This window comes from Dermacentor albipictus, chromosome 8 (genome assembly GCF_038994185.2).
Source record: "Dermacentor albipictus isolate Rhodes 1998 colony chromosome 8, USDA_Dalb.pri_finalv2, whole genome shotgun sequence".
Lineage (NCBI taxonomy): Eukaryota > Metazoa > Arthropoda > Arachnida > Ixodida > Ixodidae > Dermacentor > Dermacentor albipictus.
Window position 1 is genome coordinate 86,640,001 of NC_091828.1, and position 16,646 is coordinate 86,656,646.

The 16,646-nt window shown below is 48.6% G+C and overlaps 1 protein-coding gene across 2 annotated transcripts in view; it reads left to right on the top strand.

Annotated features, from left to right (window-relative positions):
* LOC139048476 (serine/arginine repetitive matrix protein 4-like) overlaps positions 1–16,646 on the top strand; it is a 199,734-nt gene that overhangs the window by 22,711 nt on the left and 160,377 nt on the right. For both annotated transcript variants that reach the window (XR_011507726.1, XM_070522882.1), the window contains exon 2: positions 13,901–13,976. Coding sequence is in view for 1 of the 2 variants with exons in the window: in XM_070522882.1 (XP_070378983.1) it covers positions 13,901–13,976 (76 nt within the window). In the remaining variant the exon portion in view is untranslated. The remainder of the gene's footprint in view (positions 1–13,900; positions 13,977–16,646) is intronic.

The following is a 16,646-nucleotide window of genomic DNA, read 5'->3' on the forward strand; positions in this document are numbered from 1 at the left end:
GCGATTAAAATGGTGTTTGCCGTAAGGTTGAGGAGTTGCGATACTGCTGGAACGTTCCGTTTGAACCAACTCAGATAAAAAAATGAGTTACCAAGCTTATTTGACAGCCAGATATTGCGATTGCACAACTGAGTCGAATCTTACTTATAAATGCGTTTCGCCACTGTCCGGTGGTGAAAAAGGCCTCACGGATGCCTTATTCTGCCGTCGTGTGCAGTTGCAACATTGCGCTAGTTCGGCGTGTAGAGAAAGCACAAAGGGAAGGATACATTGTCCTATTACAGCAACTTTTGATACAGACATGACGCAACCAACGTGCCACTATTTGCAAGTCACCGTCAAAGTATTCAGTGAACATGTGAGCACGACCTTGATGAAAAAGAAACCAAAGATCACTTCGAGGATTTCAGCCCGAGAACAAAATTTATTGCAACCATCGTCCGTATCAATACTTATGCTGCCCAATTCTTCAGCAAACCCCTAGAGTGTATGTATTGTCCTCTTAGTATAGCCATACACTTCGCTTATTTACATAGATTGTAATGACGCCATTTGTGTATTATAATGACTCGGTGCGCACCTTGTTAACGTACTGATATTCGCCAAACCAAAACCGCATGAGAACCGCGCGGTATCTGCCCTTCTTTGTCAATTCAGGACCGGGAATGCTTGTACAGCTGTTCCGTCATTTTCTTTCATTTATAACACGGGCTCTAACATCTGCGTTCCTGCGCGGATGCTATGTTGGAAGTCATGTGAAAAACTAACGGCTTTGTTTTGTTACACGAAACACTGCTCAGTCATTCTAGAACCACGCCGCAGCTAGCACTGGTCGCAGCACCACTAACAATAATTTAGGATCATCGGAATTCGCTCTTCCTGACTTTCCGCCTTTACATCGTGTGCGCTAATAATATAATACAACCAGCACTGATCGTGCCGCTAACTACCACTTGCGTGTCTGAGTGTGTGTGTGTGCGTGTGTACGTGTTTGCCACTTTTTAAGGGACGCTTCAGCAGAAAAGTATCCGGTGATTCAGACCGATTCGAAATCCTCCTAGTGTATATCTAAAAATATATATATATATTTACCCCGTCATCTTAAGTAGTCTGGCCTGCGTCAACTCAAGCCATACAGGCAGATTTCGACAGACCTAAGCAAACTATGAACGTGCGCAGGCTAGCCTGAAGAAAGCTCCAGATGGGCACCGCTTAACGCGGAACGGAGGAGTCCTTATCGCGGAAAGCACAAAGTACCCGAAGGTAGGGGAATAAGAAATAAAGAAACTTGCTCGGACATTCAAGAAGACGAGCAGCCAACCGTATAACCGTCATCGGTGTCCTCAACAGGAGCAACATCACATTCCGAGCGTGTCGAGCAGGATGTAAGTCCGTACCATTCATTGTTCCAGAATCTTTTGCTCTGCCTGCAGGCGGCACCACAGCCTACCTGTAATCTAGACAGAACGCAGCGGTAACTATATACAGCCTACCTGCAAACCAAGGAGGTTGGCCTCGCAACTGACCGACCGTGATGGCAGCATCCGCACTAGAGCTCAAGCTACAGCAGGTCAGTAACGCAGAAATACAGCGCAGCGAGCCGTCGCGGTACTATGAGCCGTGGTCTTCATTCCCAGCTTGCAGGTATGAAGTGACTTCGCGTGCATTTTAGGCCTGCCACGGAATTCCTTCAGTCGTTTTCCTCAAGCCAGCTTCACCCGTACATAATGTCTCTTCTGCCGATACTTGCGAGACTTTATTAATAGTTGTAATAAAAAAAAACTGAGAGTCGAAACCCACGTGCACGTCATAAGCACCGACTAGTATCCTAGCGCGGTGTCACTGACGACGTCACAGGCGGCGTTACAACACCGAATGTTTGTGTCTAAATGCGCTCTCTAAGTGTTTGAGCGCTTTTCATTCGAGGTTCACGGTCGTCGACTGACGCGCACAAACTGGTTCATTGCAGCATGCGTGCGCAGACTCTGGTCGACAAAAAAATGGGCAGGTATATAAGGGCCCGAAATGTCGACACTAGGCAGTCTGATCGACGTTGTAGACAACTGTTAACGCACCTTCCGTGGAACGTCTAAATAAAGTAATAATGATGTGATTTCCAAACTTACCTCGACGACTCCATTGCATGCTAACTGACACAGCTAGGACTACTGCTGTAATGCCTATTTATGCTCCCTAAAAGTACACGAACAGCCATACGATCATTCACCCGTGGGACTACGCCCTTCTCTGTGGATTTTCTAGATCGCGCATACTTACTTCAGCGATTGTTTGAAAGACGATACGTATCGCACGCGGACGGCGATTAGCAGTTTCACATGGTTCACCGTTAAGCGAAGAAATGGGTAAGACAGGCAGTTGCACATCGTTCGTTGCCTGTATCTGATTTACTATTAGTTGCTCGTCGCTTCGAAAGATGCGTTCACACACGGCACCAAGTTTTGCCGCTCCATCTGTATAGCGGCGCCTGCATAAACTCGGTACACCCATCGCAAGACTATTAATTCCTAACGTCTTTATCTTCGGCGAGGAGGTTTCGCCTAATGCTCCTTAATTCCATCAGCAGCCGCATTAGTTCACCCGATCACGCGCGACTGCCCCCCCCCCCCCCCCCGCTGCCGCGTCCATTCTACAGAAACCATACCGATCGAACGCTGATCGGTTGCATTTCCTCTTAATTAGGCAGCCCTTCAGTGGCGATTAATTCTAACCGGCTAATCTCCTCAAGTTACGTGCCTCGAAGAAGGCCGGACGAACGTGCCCTATTAGTATTCTACACGGACACGCACGAGATATATAGTTGCGGTGGTCAGGCAACTCGCCTTCAATCGCACGGGTTATAGTTATGATACAGAGTGTGGTTATAAGGTCGCTGTTTTGTAGTGGCGCTCGCAGGCGAGGTAAGTCATGAAAATCCGCAAGCCAGAACCTGGCTGACAAAGAAAATAAAAAAAGTGTGGTCATGTTGCAAGTGCCACCTATAGCTTCTTCGCGATGTCCATTACTTGACAGTACTCGGAGGTCGCAATCGTAAAACGGGTAGCGTTTTTCCCCCTCTCTCTCTTGTGGCGTCGGGAGAAGCACAACCGATGCATCGATTAATCAATTTATTTGTCAAACCGTGGCGCACTGTGACGTCATAACAGACGACCGCGTGAGGCACAGCGAGTGCTGCCAAAGAACCACGACGGTGTTTTTACACCACGTGACCACCTTCCGCGTAATGAATTTACGACACATGCAGATCCTCGGAGTTGAAACCGGAAATGGTTTCGGAAGAACCCAGTAGAGAAAGTTATTTGGAATGTTCGGAGACTTCCAGCATCTGTTGGTGGTTTTCAGATTGCCGAAACCCTTGCGGAAATTACGGGTGACATTCAATTGAATTTCAACAGACATTCCATTGAATGCAACATTAAGTCAATGGAAATCCAACGCAATCTGTATAACGACATTTCGTACGGGAGTGTCCATGTATAACCGAATTTCGCCATAGACTTGCCGAATAAGCTTTCAACGGGGCTCCAGCTATCAGGTTTCAAGCTTATTTTTTGTCCTTAATAAAAAAATAGAATACTAACATACGTTAATTCCAATGAGTGCGAAGCTAGGCTGGTTGTTTTCAGCATGGCTCGTAATGACTAACAGTGCAGTAATACTAGGAAGCAGCTAGGACGGCAAGAAACGCAATAAAAAAAAAGCGTTGATAGCCAACAGGGTTGCTGCGCGAATTCCATCGCTAAAAGTGATCAGTGGCCAGAGAACGGGCCTGACATGACCTATCGTGATCATGATCATCGTTCTGTTGATGTCCACCGCAGGTCGAAGGCCTCTCCAAGCGATATCCGATTACCCCTGTCTCGCGCAAGCTGACGCCCCCTATCATATCATACGTCACAATATGCTTGCAAATTTTATCATTTCATCACACCGCCACGTTCTATGCCATGCTCAACGCGCGCTTCCCTTTCTTTGGCTCTAATAGATCACTGGTTATCTGCCCTACGCACTACGCGGCCTGCCCTGCTCCATTTAATCTGCTTAATCTTGACTAGGATATCGGCTACCTCACGTTACTTCTCAATCCGCTCCGCTGTCTTCCTGTCTCTTAACGTAATGTCAGCCAGTCTGTTCCCATCTTGCGCGGGCCTTAGTTTCCTCTCCACCTTCTATGTTGACCACACATAAACCTACCTAACCTATGTGCATACAAGAGAAGAAGTGTAATAGAAGGTGAGGATGACTATACTCATTCGCAAAAAAAAAAAACCGGATGTGCCATTCCGGACGCCGTCAAAATCTGCCATATGCCGAATTATGCAATGGCGGCGCCGCGAGCCAATCAGAGAGGCCGCAGCATGCCCTCTGAGCCATTCGCGGCGCTGTCAAGATGGCGAATCGGACAACACGGCGGAATTTGAAAAGATCCAAAGTGCCCCCCCCCCCTCCCCCCTCCTCAAGTGGACACATTTGGGCATGGCGGTCTGCACACGATATATAAACCGGCTGACTTCATTTTATTTTAGTGTTGCCCACGATCGTCAAACACTTTGCGATCTTTTTTTGAAAGTGAGGGAATCGGGGTGGTTGCTTGGGGTAGTTGCTAATCCATGATAAAAACTACGCGCAGCGGTGGTTTCTTGATCACGTTCATGTTCAGATCATGTTCTTAGTACGATGACTTGACGTTAGAACACTCCTTGCGACTGCCTTTCATTTTTCTGCGCATTCCACCCCTCGTACATGCATCCCGCCGTGGTTGCTCAGTGGCTATGGTGTTAGGCTGCTGAGCACGAGGTCGCGGGATCGAATCCCGGCCACGGCGGCCGCATTTCGATGGGGGCGAAATGCGAAAACACCCGTGTACTTAGATTTAGGTGCACGTTGAAGGACCCCAGGTGGTCGAAATTTCCGGAGTCCTCCACTACGGCGTGCCTCATAATCAGAAAGTGGTTTTGGCACGTAAAACCCCATTATTTAATTTTTTTTAATTTTTTCGTACATGCACACGCGATGAGGCAACGCGATATCGTTGGAAATCAGCGCAGTCTATGTCCTGTCTCGCAGTCCTTGTCCTTCGCGCTGCGCGCCGTTTTTATCGAGGGAACTGCGCGGCTGTAGAAGCAAAAAAAAAAATGGCTGGGTGAATTGAGAACGGGAGCAAAAGGGGTGAACTAATAATAATATTTGGGGTTTTACGTGCCAAAACCACTTTCTGATTATGAGGCACGCCGTAGTGGAGGGCTCCGGAAATTTTTGACCACCTGGGGTTCTTTAACGTGCACCTAAATCTAAGCGCACGGGTGTTTTCGCATTTCGCCCCCATCGAAATGCGGCCGCCGTGGCCGGGATTCGATCCCGCGACCTCGTGCCCAGCAGCCCAACACCATAGCCACTGAGCAACCACGGCGGGTGGGGTGAACTGCAGTGTATGGTGAAGAAGCGGAGGAAGATGACCGCAGTTCCTCGTCGTTCGTCTCCCCGCGTTTCACGTGACGGAGGAGCGCTCGATGAAGAAGGACAGTGTTGTGCTTGTTGTTGTTGTTGTTGTTGTCCTGAGTGGCCGTGGCACATACCCGCAGTGGGGTACTGGCCATCCATCGGGTGGTTCAATTGCATCGGGTGCCGACGGCCAGCGAGCGGCTCCAAAGGGCACACGCAGCGGCATCGACGACGACGAAGAAGAAGACGAAGCGACGGGAGGCGTCTGCGGTTCGGCGGCCGAGGAAGAAGAAGAAGCAGCGAGCTCCCGCCTCCCTCTCCTCCTCTTCCTCCTCCTCCTCCGAGGCCGTCGCTTTCTCAGGGGTGGGCTGGCTGGCGGCTGCAAAAAGCAAGCCACTTCCGGATTCCAGCGGGAGAGTTACCCCCCCGCTGCCGGATGGGCCGGCCGTCTGCTCCCCGCTCTTCGTCGTCGTCGTTCTCTGGGTCCGCGAAAGAGATCAATAAACGGCCGAGTGGTGGCCCGGGCCGCCTGCGCGTGTGTGTGCCCGTTGCCTTTCGTTTCTTTCTCTCTTTTGGCCGCCGCAAGCATTCCGCGGCGGCAAGATTCGAAGTCCATTACGATGGCCGTTAAAAGAAAACAAGAAGAAGTCATTTCCACGAAGGCTCTAAAAAATTTCTAGCTGAACGAGTTCCTGAAGTACTATAGCGCCAAACAGACGACACAAGAAGAACATCTTGTGTCGTCTTCTTCTTCTTGTGTCGTCTGTTTGGCGCTATTGGCCTCGAGCTCCACCACTGGAAAAGCTGGCGCCACCGTCGGCGTGACGTGCTAGGAGGGATCACGTGGACATAGCGGCCGCGTCGGCTGCTTCGGGCGCGCCGAAGCGAGCTGAAAACGAGTTTAAATTCCCTCGTACGCTGCGGTTTTCATTTAGTGGCGAAATTTTCCCGCTTCGAGTGTCTCCTTTACAACGCTTGAAAGCACTACAATAGGTAGTGGCTGCCTTTGAAGGCGCGCAACATGGTAGGCTACTGCTCGGTGCCGCAGGGCCGGACGCACGTAACGGAGGCCGGTGTCGGCCTTATTCACACGTAGCCGCAGGACAAGAAGCTGTGTGAAGCTTGGCTCGCGAAACATAAAACCGGCAGTCATCGGCTACAACTCGGGTATGCAGCAAGCACAGACGCGAGGAAGATTTCTGCTACGGCGCCCGGTCTGCGATGTTCTCAAAACGCGCACTGAGACGCTCGCCTGAGTCCGCTGCCCGACTAATGTCATGACGGCTTGGTCTATGAACTTGTCGATACTATAGATACTGCCAAGTTCAGTGGAGTGGAAAGGCAGCGGTGAGAAGCACATTTAAAGAAAGCATAGCATATGGTCATGTTTGTGTTGTGAATTAATGCACTGGATTACAAAAAAGGAGCAGCGGGAAATTGCACGCTGAGAACGCCGATAAACATACAGTGCAACGCAACTCGAGAAATAGTATTGAAAGGTCAAAGAATTTAGAAGAAAAAAAAGATTGCATCGTCGCGACGGCACATCACAGTCCCCGTAGGCGTCGAAGTCTCTACAATGAAATTATTTTTGAACAGCTCTGATAGCGCCCACGCAACAATGGTTGCCTGTATACTGTCAAATGCTCATATTCTGCGGGCTAAAGCTCATGGCACGGTGCGAAAACGCGCGCGCGGAGAAAGCGAAACAGTGCGCGGACAAGCATGCAGACGCGCAGTCGGTCGCTGCGAAGCTGTGCGATCGCTGCATTGAGACTTCATTCTATTACGCTCCATTTAGTTATACAAACACTATAAGAACATATTTCACATAGTTTGCTCTCGGCGTTTACCTACCTTTCACGCAAGAAGCCGGTTCGGGAGACTCCATCGCGGCGACCGCGCGCAGTGGCGTTCACTGTACGTATTCGGTAAAGAGATAGCGGCTGTAAACGATTGTGTGCTTTCAGCTTGCCCAAGATTATTATTTAGACAGTAAGAAACTTCTCTCGTTTCGAAAGTACTTACAAAAATGTCCGGGAGAGCTCGCGCGTGGTGTTTTCAGTGAGCGCTGACAGCAAAACCTATGAGGAGCGCGTCACGTGATCCCTCATACTACGGCATCGAGGCGCTTCCGATAGAGGGCGACTCCGTAACTCCTCGCCGCCAATAGTACTTCAGTAATATGCACCAACTAGCCCAACAAAACGTTCTGCTGGAACGAGTTACAACGAGAAATGACGTGTTTTTTTTTTCTTTGTTTCTGTTTTCTCATCCCCTGCGGGCGCCAGTCAATTAGATCCTTCGAAAGTTCAGAAGTTACTGACAGGGGTTGAAGGAGCAATGTCACTGAAGCGAGCGTTTCGATAACACGACCCACCTTGGTCCGGGTAGCAACTCTCTGACTTTACTGCAATCCCTGATGAAGACGAGTTCTGTTGCCCAAACGTTCGCTTCAGTGACATTCCTCGTTCTACCACGTGTCTATCACTTCGAGCTTCCATCTTCTGCCCACCTCTCTCTTGTTTTGCATGGAAAGTTTAGTTTCACCATGCTTTTTTTTTATTTTGTCATCTTCAAACGCTGAAGAACGTATGGCTGCACAGTGGGTTAAAAATATTCAATCGTTCAGTGAATTTTTTTTTCAAGTGTATAGAATGCGTACCTACGGCAACGTCAGATGTGAGAAAATCAATTATTTCTTTGCTAGCTTACTTAAAAAAAATACCTATCCGGTCACTCGAAATATATGCTGGACGTAAACGTTGAGAAAAACAGTGAGACGAGTGAATCCACTGCATGATGACATACGGATGCCGAGTGCAAACACCCCGGAAGTCTACGCTCCAATTCGTTTTACTAAAAACACTCTACGCGTGTTATTCAAGCTTGCAGTACGGTTTGAATCAGAAGGGTTTCATTATGTTTACGACAAATTTTAGTAATGTATTATTTTCTTCCGTGTAAATTTCGCTCCGCAATGCGCTGTCTTGGCGTTCACAATTGTGCACACAGCGCCTTGATGTGTTGTATTCCTGCATTCCCTTCTGATAGCAATTCGAGAAACACACCTCATACGCAAGAAAATTAAGAACTGGTCCATAGAAAAAAAGATAGTGTTATGGTTAACTATCTAACGGGAACTCTTGCACGTGCCAGAAGTTATCCAAGGTTTGGAGCGTTCGGATTGTTCGCGTAACGCGAGGAAATGACAAATCGAAACTATAACGCTGTAGCACCAAAATGGCAGCGAGCAAGCTAATGCAATTCTATCGTGCCCGACGTGTGGCGGTTGTATAACCGGACGCGTATCCTAGAGCTCTCCTGCGCTCAACAGTACCCCCCCCCCCCCCACCAATCCACTCCGGAAAGTAGATTGCAGCGCCCTCCCTCGACAGAAATAGTTACTGCGATTCTTTGGCATTTCATGGCGATTCCTGAGAAGCGATGCGTCTTCATTGTCCGAACCGTGGCGCTGGGATCAGCTGGCTGGAACGTTACTCGGTCAGCAGTCGAGATAAGCGAGAATTGTTTAGTGTATTGGGGAGGGGGTGGAAATAGGCAAGAGGTTGATAGTACTGGACCCGTTACAGGCATAGGTAACGGTACGATCTATATATCGAAGTTTTCAGTAAGGAAAAAAAATATAAAGGGAATGCATGCAAAAATGACAGACTGAAAAGCGTGCATAGCATACCTCATCAGCTCGAGCAGACTAGGTGAGTATTTGTGGCCACTCCGTTTCAAAGGGGACGCCAATAAATTATCATCGTCATGGAACGGAGGAAGAGTTTCCTTCGAGTCGGAAGTCTTTTGAGAATGCGGCTGAAGGCTCCGGTCTCGAGACTATGTACACTGAACGCCTTTGTCTTTGCGTCATTTCAAAGCAGCTATCCAACTCTGTTGTTAAGAGGAAGCTTTAGCTCAGGGGACTCTGTGTAAGCACATGGCAAAGGAGAAATCGTACACAATCGTACACATACTATGGCAATTTATAGCCTAATGTTTGTAGGCCACTATACAGCCCTGTCCCATATACCCTTTGCCATTGGCCACACCATCGACTATATCATACTATTTCTTGGCGCTTTTTGGCAATTACTAGCCCTTGCGCCACAAAACCATATGCATAATCATCATCATCATCAAAGGAGAAATCGTTTTTCTCGACAATCACTGCGCCTAATTCAGTGAGATTTGTTGTATCCAAAGATGTTAGAATGTTGTAGGCGTACGAAGTTGAGTCTGAATTCATTTCATCTATTTTTTTTTTCATAGTGTGAAATTCTTGAAAGCGGGAAAATTCAAAAAAAGATGGAAGTATCTAATTCGCAACTCTGTGACTGGGCAATCAAGAAAGAAAGAATGCAATAATTCTGTAAACAGTTTCTAGTAATACGTCTAAGGTGGACAAATATGATTTATTGTAAATCGCTCTGAAGTGTGCTGCTATGCTTTATAAGCAGAACTTTTGAAAAGCCCTCGGAAACTTTGTAACAACTTAACGTAAACTGTAAATTCACATATTACGTTTGTCGTCTCGTGATGCTCTAAAAGCCGAAGCTTACAAAACTGCAAAATCTGATTTTGGCTCGGGGTTACGGACTTGTGAATGTCGTGCGTCATTTTTCTTCCTTGCAAATCCTTGGCAGTTCTTTTAAAGAAAACGTGATTCTAAATAAAAACTCTAAATAAAAAGTTTCCCGTCTAGTATTGTTACGATTGAACTTTTCCCCTCAAATGCAACAAATTTCATTGAAACCGGTCCAGCGCAATAATGGCACGAAAATCTTTGTATGTTTGTTTTGGTTATTATTGTAGGTGTATTTGAGTAGGGAAATCAGACCTGACCCCAAGCTAAAGCTTCTCATGCGTTGAACCGGTAGTGTGTGCGTGTGCGTGTGCGCGCGCGCGCGTTTGTGTGTGTGTGTGTTTATGTGTGTGTGTGTTTGTGTGTCTGTGTTGTGTGTGTGTGTGTGTGTGTGTGTGTGTGTGTGTGTGTGTGTGTGTGTGTGTGTGTGTGTGTGTGTGTGTGTGTGTGTGTGTGTGTGTGTGTGTGTGTGTGTGTGTGTGTGTGTGTGTGTGTGTGTGTGTGTGTGTGTGTGTGTGTGTGTGTGTGTGTGTGTGTGTGTGTGTGTGTGTGTGTGTGTGTGTGTGTGTGTGGCTACGGTGTTGGGCTGCTGAGTACGAGGTCGCGGGATGGAATCCCGGCCATGGCGGCCGCATTTCGATGGGGGCGAAATGCGAAAACACCCGTGTACTTAGATTTACGTGCACGTTAAAGAACCCCAGGTGGCCAAAATTTCCGGAGTCCTCCACTACGGCGTGCCTCATAATCAGAAAGTGGTTTTGGCACGTTAAACCCCATAATTTAAAATTTTTGTGTGTGTTCGCGTGGTTGGGCATAAAAGCGTTTTGAGCTTGTTCCGGCTGAACGCCTTTTGTCTGTCCGTTATCTCGCTGGCGTTGATCCCGCTGTGTTGTCGCTAAGATAATCGCGTTACGGCTTGTGTCTTCTTCGTGGGTGCGCGTGTGCGCGTGCGCGGACTTGGCGAGGACGCGACGCGCTCGTTCGTTGCACCTCGCTCTCTTGTCAGCGCATCGTTTCAGTGTCAATAAAGCGAAGCGCCCCCCCCCCCTCGTGCCGTCCATGAAACTGAATAATAATGAAGAAAGAAAAAGACATTAGGTTGGAAAGATAACGTTGGAATGTCGCGTCGGCCTCACGTTGCTCGGCAGTGCCTTCTTCTGGGTGTTTCCTGCTCCTCTCCCTCTTTTTTTTATACAGTCGTTGACGTCATCATTTCGTCATGAGAGAGAGAGAGATTTAGAGAGAGAGAGAGAGAGAGAGAGAGAGGGGGGGGTCTGGGAGCTCTCGGAATCGGTCGCATTCCAAGGTCGACCCTCCTCCACCCCCCACCCCCCCCCCTCCATCCATCCGGACTCACAACCTGCGCGACATAAGCACAGCGGGTGTGTTTGGTTGTTTCGTTGTTTGGTTTTTTTTTCTTTGTTTCAAATCTTGGCAAACTTTTTGTTTTTTTCAATTTACCTGTGGCAGTTCGACTCACTGAATTGGATTTCTCGAAGAGGCGAACATAACTAAAGGGAGAAATTGTAGTTGTAATTGTGATTGGCCCCAAGAACGGGGTCGACAGTATCAAATATATAAAAAAAATTGGCCAGTTGTGGTGAGCTTTGATCGATTAACTTTTAGACCGTTCACGTTACGGCGCGTGCTGCCTGGTGCCCGTTAAAGATCCCCAGGTTGTCGAAATTCCCGGAGTCCTCCTCCACCACGGCGTAGCCTCGTAATCAGAAAGTTAAACCCCATAATTTAATTTAACTAATTCCTTCCTCCCCGTCGTAAAAGTGCGGCCAAGATGGCCGCGACTTCGAAGAACGCCTGAACGGCCGGCTTCATCAGCGAGAGAGCGTAAACTTTTATTTCAAATCAACAAGATTTGAGTCCGGCGTCTTTTTAGTGGGTCTGGGCAGCCGCCGCGGACGCGGTTCCGAGACCTTGTCTCGAAGGGGCTTCCTCGGCTCGCTGGACGGCCCAGAGTTGTGCTGTCAGGTCAGAGCTGAGCAGTGCGGTCTTCCAGCGTGACTGGAGGCTGGCGGTGGAAGAGACGGAGGGGTTGGCACTGCCCGACTTGTTTGTTAGGTCCCGACACTCTCATAACGTGTGATTTAGTGCGGCAACCTTGCCACACGATGTGCATCTGTTTGTAGTGTACATGTCTGGATACATGGCGTGCATGAGTCTGGGGCATGAGTCATCCGCGAGACGTGAACGATTTCTACGCTCCGGCGACGGCGGTCACGTGACGGAGTTTTAACCAGGGCCTCGAGACAGTTGCTTGCGCAGCTTTGTCGCACACCGGTGCATGGCGCCGACGTAGCGCGGCGGGAAATTGAAATTGATTATGAAGAACGACCGAGGAATATGGAAGAAAGTAAATAGGGGCTGGGAGAGCGTTGAGGTATTTGTAACAGGTGAAAAAAATTGATTCACAGTGGAGGAAAAGAACCAGGAGATTACTAGCAAGTATGCGGCCTGTAGGGTGAGCAACAGAGGAACAAACAACGTCAAGCGGAAAGTCAGAGAGTCTGAAATAATCTCGTGGGTGGCGGCAATGGAAAAGAAACCTGCCATGAGTAACTACTTAAGAGGAAAAAAAAACGAAATCAGGAAAGAAAGAACTTGTAACTCAAAGGGAAGCTCATTACTTTTCGAAGCTAGATCGGCATGTCTTAGAACACGCAGCTATAAAGCGAGATATAAGAAGGAAGAAGAAGCATGTGCCTGCTGCGATAAAGCTAGAGAAATGACGGAGCATGTTTTATTAGAATATGAAGATATCTGCCCAGCGGTCGATTTAGGCACCACTGGCCTCCTTGAAGCCCTTGGGTTCAGCGACAGCAGGGGTAAAGTAAACATGTCTGCAATAGAGATTAGTAAGAGGCGGTCGGAAGTTTGGTGGGAGAAAAGTAGGGAAACGACAGAAAGCGGAGACGCACGAAGACAGAGTTTACAATAGGGGGTCAGAAAATTTGGTTATGGGAATTCATCGTGGTTTCTTTTTTTACCTAGGTAAGACATTAGGCAGTATAATAGCAAGAGCTCGGTAGCGCAACCCACCGCCCTTTTCGAAGGGGGACGCTCATAACATCCATCCATCCATCCATCCATCCATCCATCCATCCATCCATCCATCCATCCATCCATCCATCCAGAGAGAGCATATCTTGCACGTTCGCGCCGATGTCACATCCGTTACGGGAAGTTGATGGTGGACCCCGGCATAAAGCACTTTCGTGTTAAAAAGAAGCCATGCATTTTGTGAGAACAATGTCAACCGGTTAAGACGGTGTATGAAACACAGTCACGATGTGAATGCTAATGATGTCAAGATAACCATAGCTTAATCGGGGTCCCACAACCTGCGCCGTTATACAGGCAATCTGTAAAACTTAGTCGCAGTTCTTTTTAATTTTTTTTATCAGGAAGCGTGTCTAATGATACCATTACTGAAGCAACCTTTCTATCTTGGAAGTGGCTAAACATGTCGCCGGTCAAAAGGGCTCGAAACCAACCTTTGAAAATATAATCTCTTTATCTATGTATACAACTATATATCTTGCGCCACGATTTCCATGACCTGTGGGAGCGTGGTGTTGTGACGTCAGTGTGCGCCTGCGCAGTCGTAGATAGATGCCTGCAAAGTGCCGGAAGAGACTAAAACAGCCTGGCCCTAAAGCTGGCAGCTTCGTCCGAAGGGCGCAGTATCGACCGCGATAGCAAGGCTTAGCGTGTTGCTTAAACGGCTCAGCCGGTGTTCCAACTGTTTATGTACAGGTGTTTAAAATATAAAACACGGAAAAGCTTTTATGAGGCAACCACTAGACGGTTTGAAATGAATTTGTTTCATTTCAGGAAAAAAGCAATCTTGTGGGAGCTCTATGAAGCAGAATCTTGACCTGGAATGGTTTACGAACACACCCAAAAACAGGTAAGTTAAAAAAATTGAAGCATGAAGTATGCAAATCTCTAACTGCAAAACAAAGATGTTGCTGTTGTGTAATCTGCATCCGCTAGAGCATCTAAAGCGGAAAACCTGATGTACGAATTCACAGCTCACGTGGACCTGTCGCAGTGTTCATTAGGGCTCTGCGAAAGTCCTTCTCTGAAATTTGTCGCGTATACTAAGCAGCGGTGCGTAGCGGATGAATGAATGTTTAATGACACAAGGGTCAGGTATGGCCAAAGAGCGCCATGCCCGTGGTCGGTGCATAGTGCATCAAGTTCGTCCGTTCTATGTGTGTTGTTAGGTGCAGTTTACAGAATTGGGATATCGATTTTTTTTATTATTGCTGAGTTACGGAGGTGTAAACTGTATGCTAATTTTTTTTTCAGTACAGTCAAACGCCTTTATAGTGAGGTACTGGGGACTTACATAATACTTCGCTCTACATGTCGCAGGCTAATCGCTTTCACCAAAAGAAAGCCTTTATTTAACTGAGTTCAAGAGATACTTAGTGAAATAAGCCGTTTTCTTTTCTTTCTTTTTTTCTCTCTTTGAGCGCGCTTCGTCTCCGAAGAATGTGCAACAGCACCAAACCTAGTTGTACCGATGTACCCAGCATGCCCCGCGGCGAAACGCAGGAGCTATAGGTCGCTAATTTCCTTCTTTCCTTCCCTCCTCTCTCTCCCTATCATCTTTGTTTTCCCCTTTCCCGTTCCCCCGGTGTAAGGTAGCCAACCGGACGTTATTCCGGCTAACCTCCCTGCCGTCTGCTTTTCTCTTTCCTCCTCCTCCTCCTGCAAACGGCCTGACGCCTGCATCGCCTGCCGCGCTCCCAAACGTCCTTGTTTCGCGTACGGGATCTCCATCACAGTTATACCTCCGCCGTCATTTGCGTCTTTTCCGCCTCGAATGGCTTTGAAGGAGACAATGCCGCCGGTCGTCGGTTACAATTAGATCGGAACGTCGTCGTTAACTGCTCCGTATGCATCATCCGCCGCACCCGCTGTTGCTTCCCAACAGGCAGTGCGCGACTGCGAGCGGTTATCGGAGCAGTGCGTCAGTTCTGCTGACGTCGGCTCTCTCGTCGAGCGCCTCTCTAACACCGCCGTTAGCGACGTACCGCCGAGATCAATAACTTACCCCCGTATTCGGAAATACATCTTAACTTGAAGCCCATGCTTGGCTCGACATAAATGACGCCTGCTGCGAACTCGCCAAAGACGCTCATTGCGTTTCCTCTGGTGCGTTCGCGACAGGCGTCGTTTAAATCGAGTTAAGCGGGGGCTTCGAGTTAAGATGCATTTCTGAATGCGGGGGTTGAGTGACGCCTCTGGAGGGCAGCGGCGGCGCACCGCTGCGCGCATTTCGTTGCGAAACAACAAATCACTCCATCGGGAACGCCTGAATTCCTTCGTTGTACAGCCACATTCGTTGTAGCGGTGTTCGTTGTACAGAGGCATTCCCAATTACATAATAAAGATAGAAATTTAGCTGGCGCGTAATCAACCCTTCGTTATACAGGTCGTTTCGCAGCACAGCGCGTTCGACTGCATTGGGATTTTCAAGAGAGAGAGAGAGAGAGAAACATTTATTCGAGCCATCGAGGTGATTGCTCTTGAGGTCGAGTGGGTGGTGTGAATTTGTGCGGAAAGAATATTGACGGCTCGATTGCAAATTACGATTCCTTCAGTCGCTCGATTCCAGCTTTTTTTTTTCTTTCAAACGCAATAGACCTCATCAAACACAGCGCAGTGGTTGCCGAGCAATATGATTTCTCCATTCCCGTGCATTTAGATATAGCAGCTCCCGAGCCACAGCTTCCGCTTGATTACCCCTAAGCCTTTTCTGGCTTCGTTATCGGTTCTTTTCATTTTGCAATGACTTTTGCAAACTCGAGGCGGGCACGTGCTGCCCTCTATAGAGCTTGCTGCAAAATATTTTATCTCGAACTGTGGCACCAGTGACTGTGGGAGCTTGAAGCGTGACTCCGTATATAGGTAGCGTGGGAATAATGGGTATGGGGAATCGCCTTCTATCTGCGTCCTTCTGGGTTGAAACGGCTCTCTGACTTTGCAAATTGATCATTTTGCGGGCAAAACATTGCGTTACAGAAGCAATAATTCGCGATACTTGCGCACGCGCGCGTAAGGTTATTTGCTTGGCGCGTTTAGAAAAAAAAATGGCTGTGGCTTAGCTAAGGTTAAGCCCAGGATGCGAAGCATACTAGCCTTCATTTTAGTTGTTATGCGTTGCATATTACAATCACTCAGTTCAGCCCTTGGGCGCCGCTGGGCAGCCACCATTTAACCACGTGACGTGACGTCACGACAGCCGGAGGAAAAGCTGGGCCCCAACACGCGCAGTCGCGCGCGGCCGCAGCCACCACCTGACTCCCGTTCCTCCCGCTAGGGGCGCTGCGCCGGCGCGTGACGTCATGGTCACGCGCCGGCGAGCGCGTGACCGTGACAGATGGTCACCTTCCGGCGAGCGCACGAGCTGAGACCCGGCTGTGTAGCTACGCGGCCGCAAGCGAGCGCACGAGTTGAGCCTCCGCTTTTGCAGCTGTTATGACGTCATGTGGTAGCTACGCGGCCGCGCGCGGCGCAGCAAGGAAGAGCGTGGTTGTGCGGCTAGTATGCTTCGCATAAAAGAAGT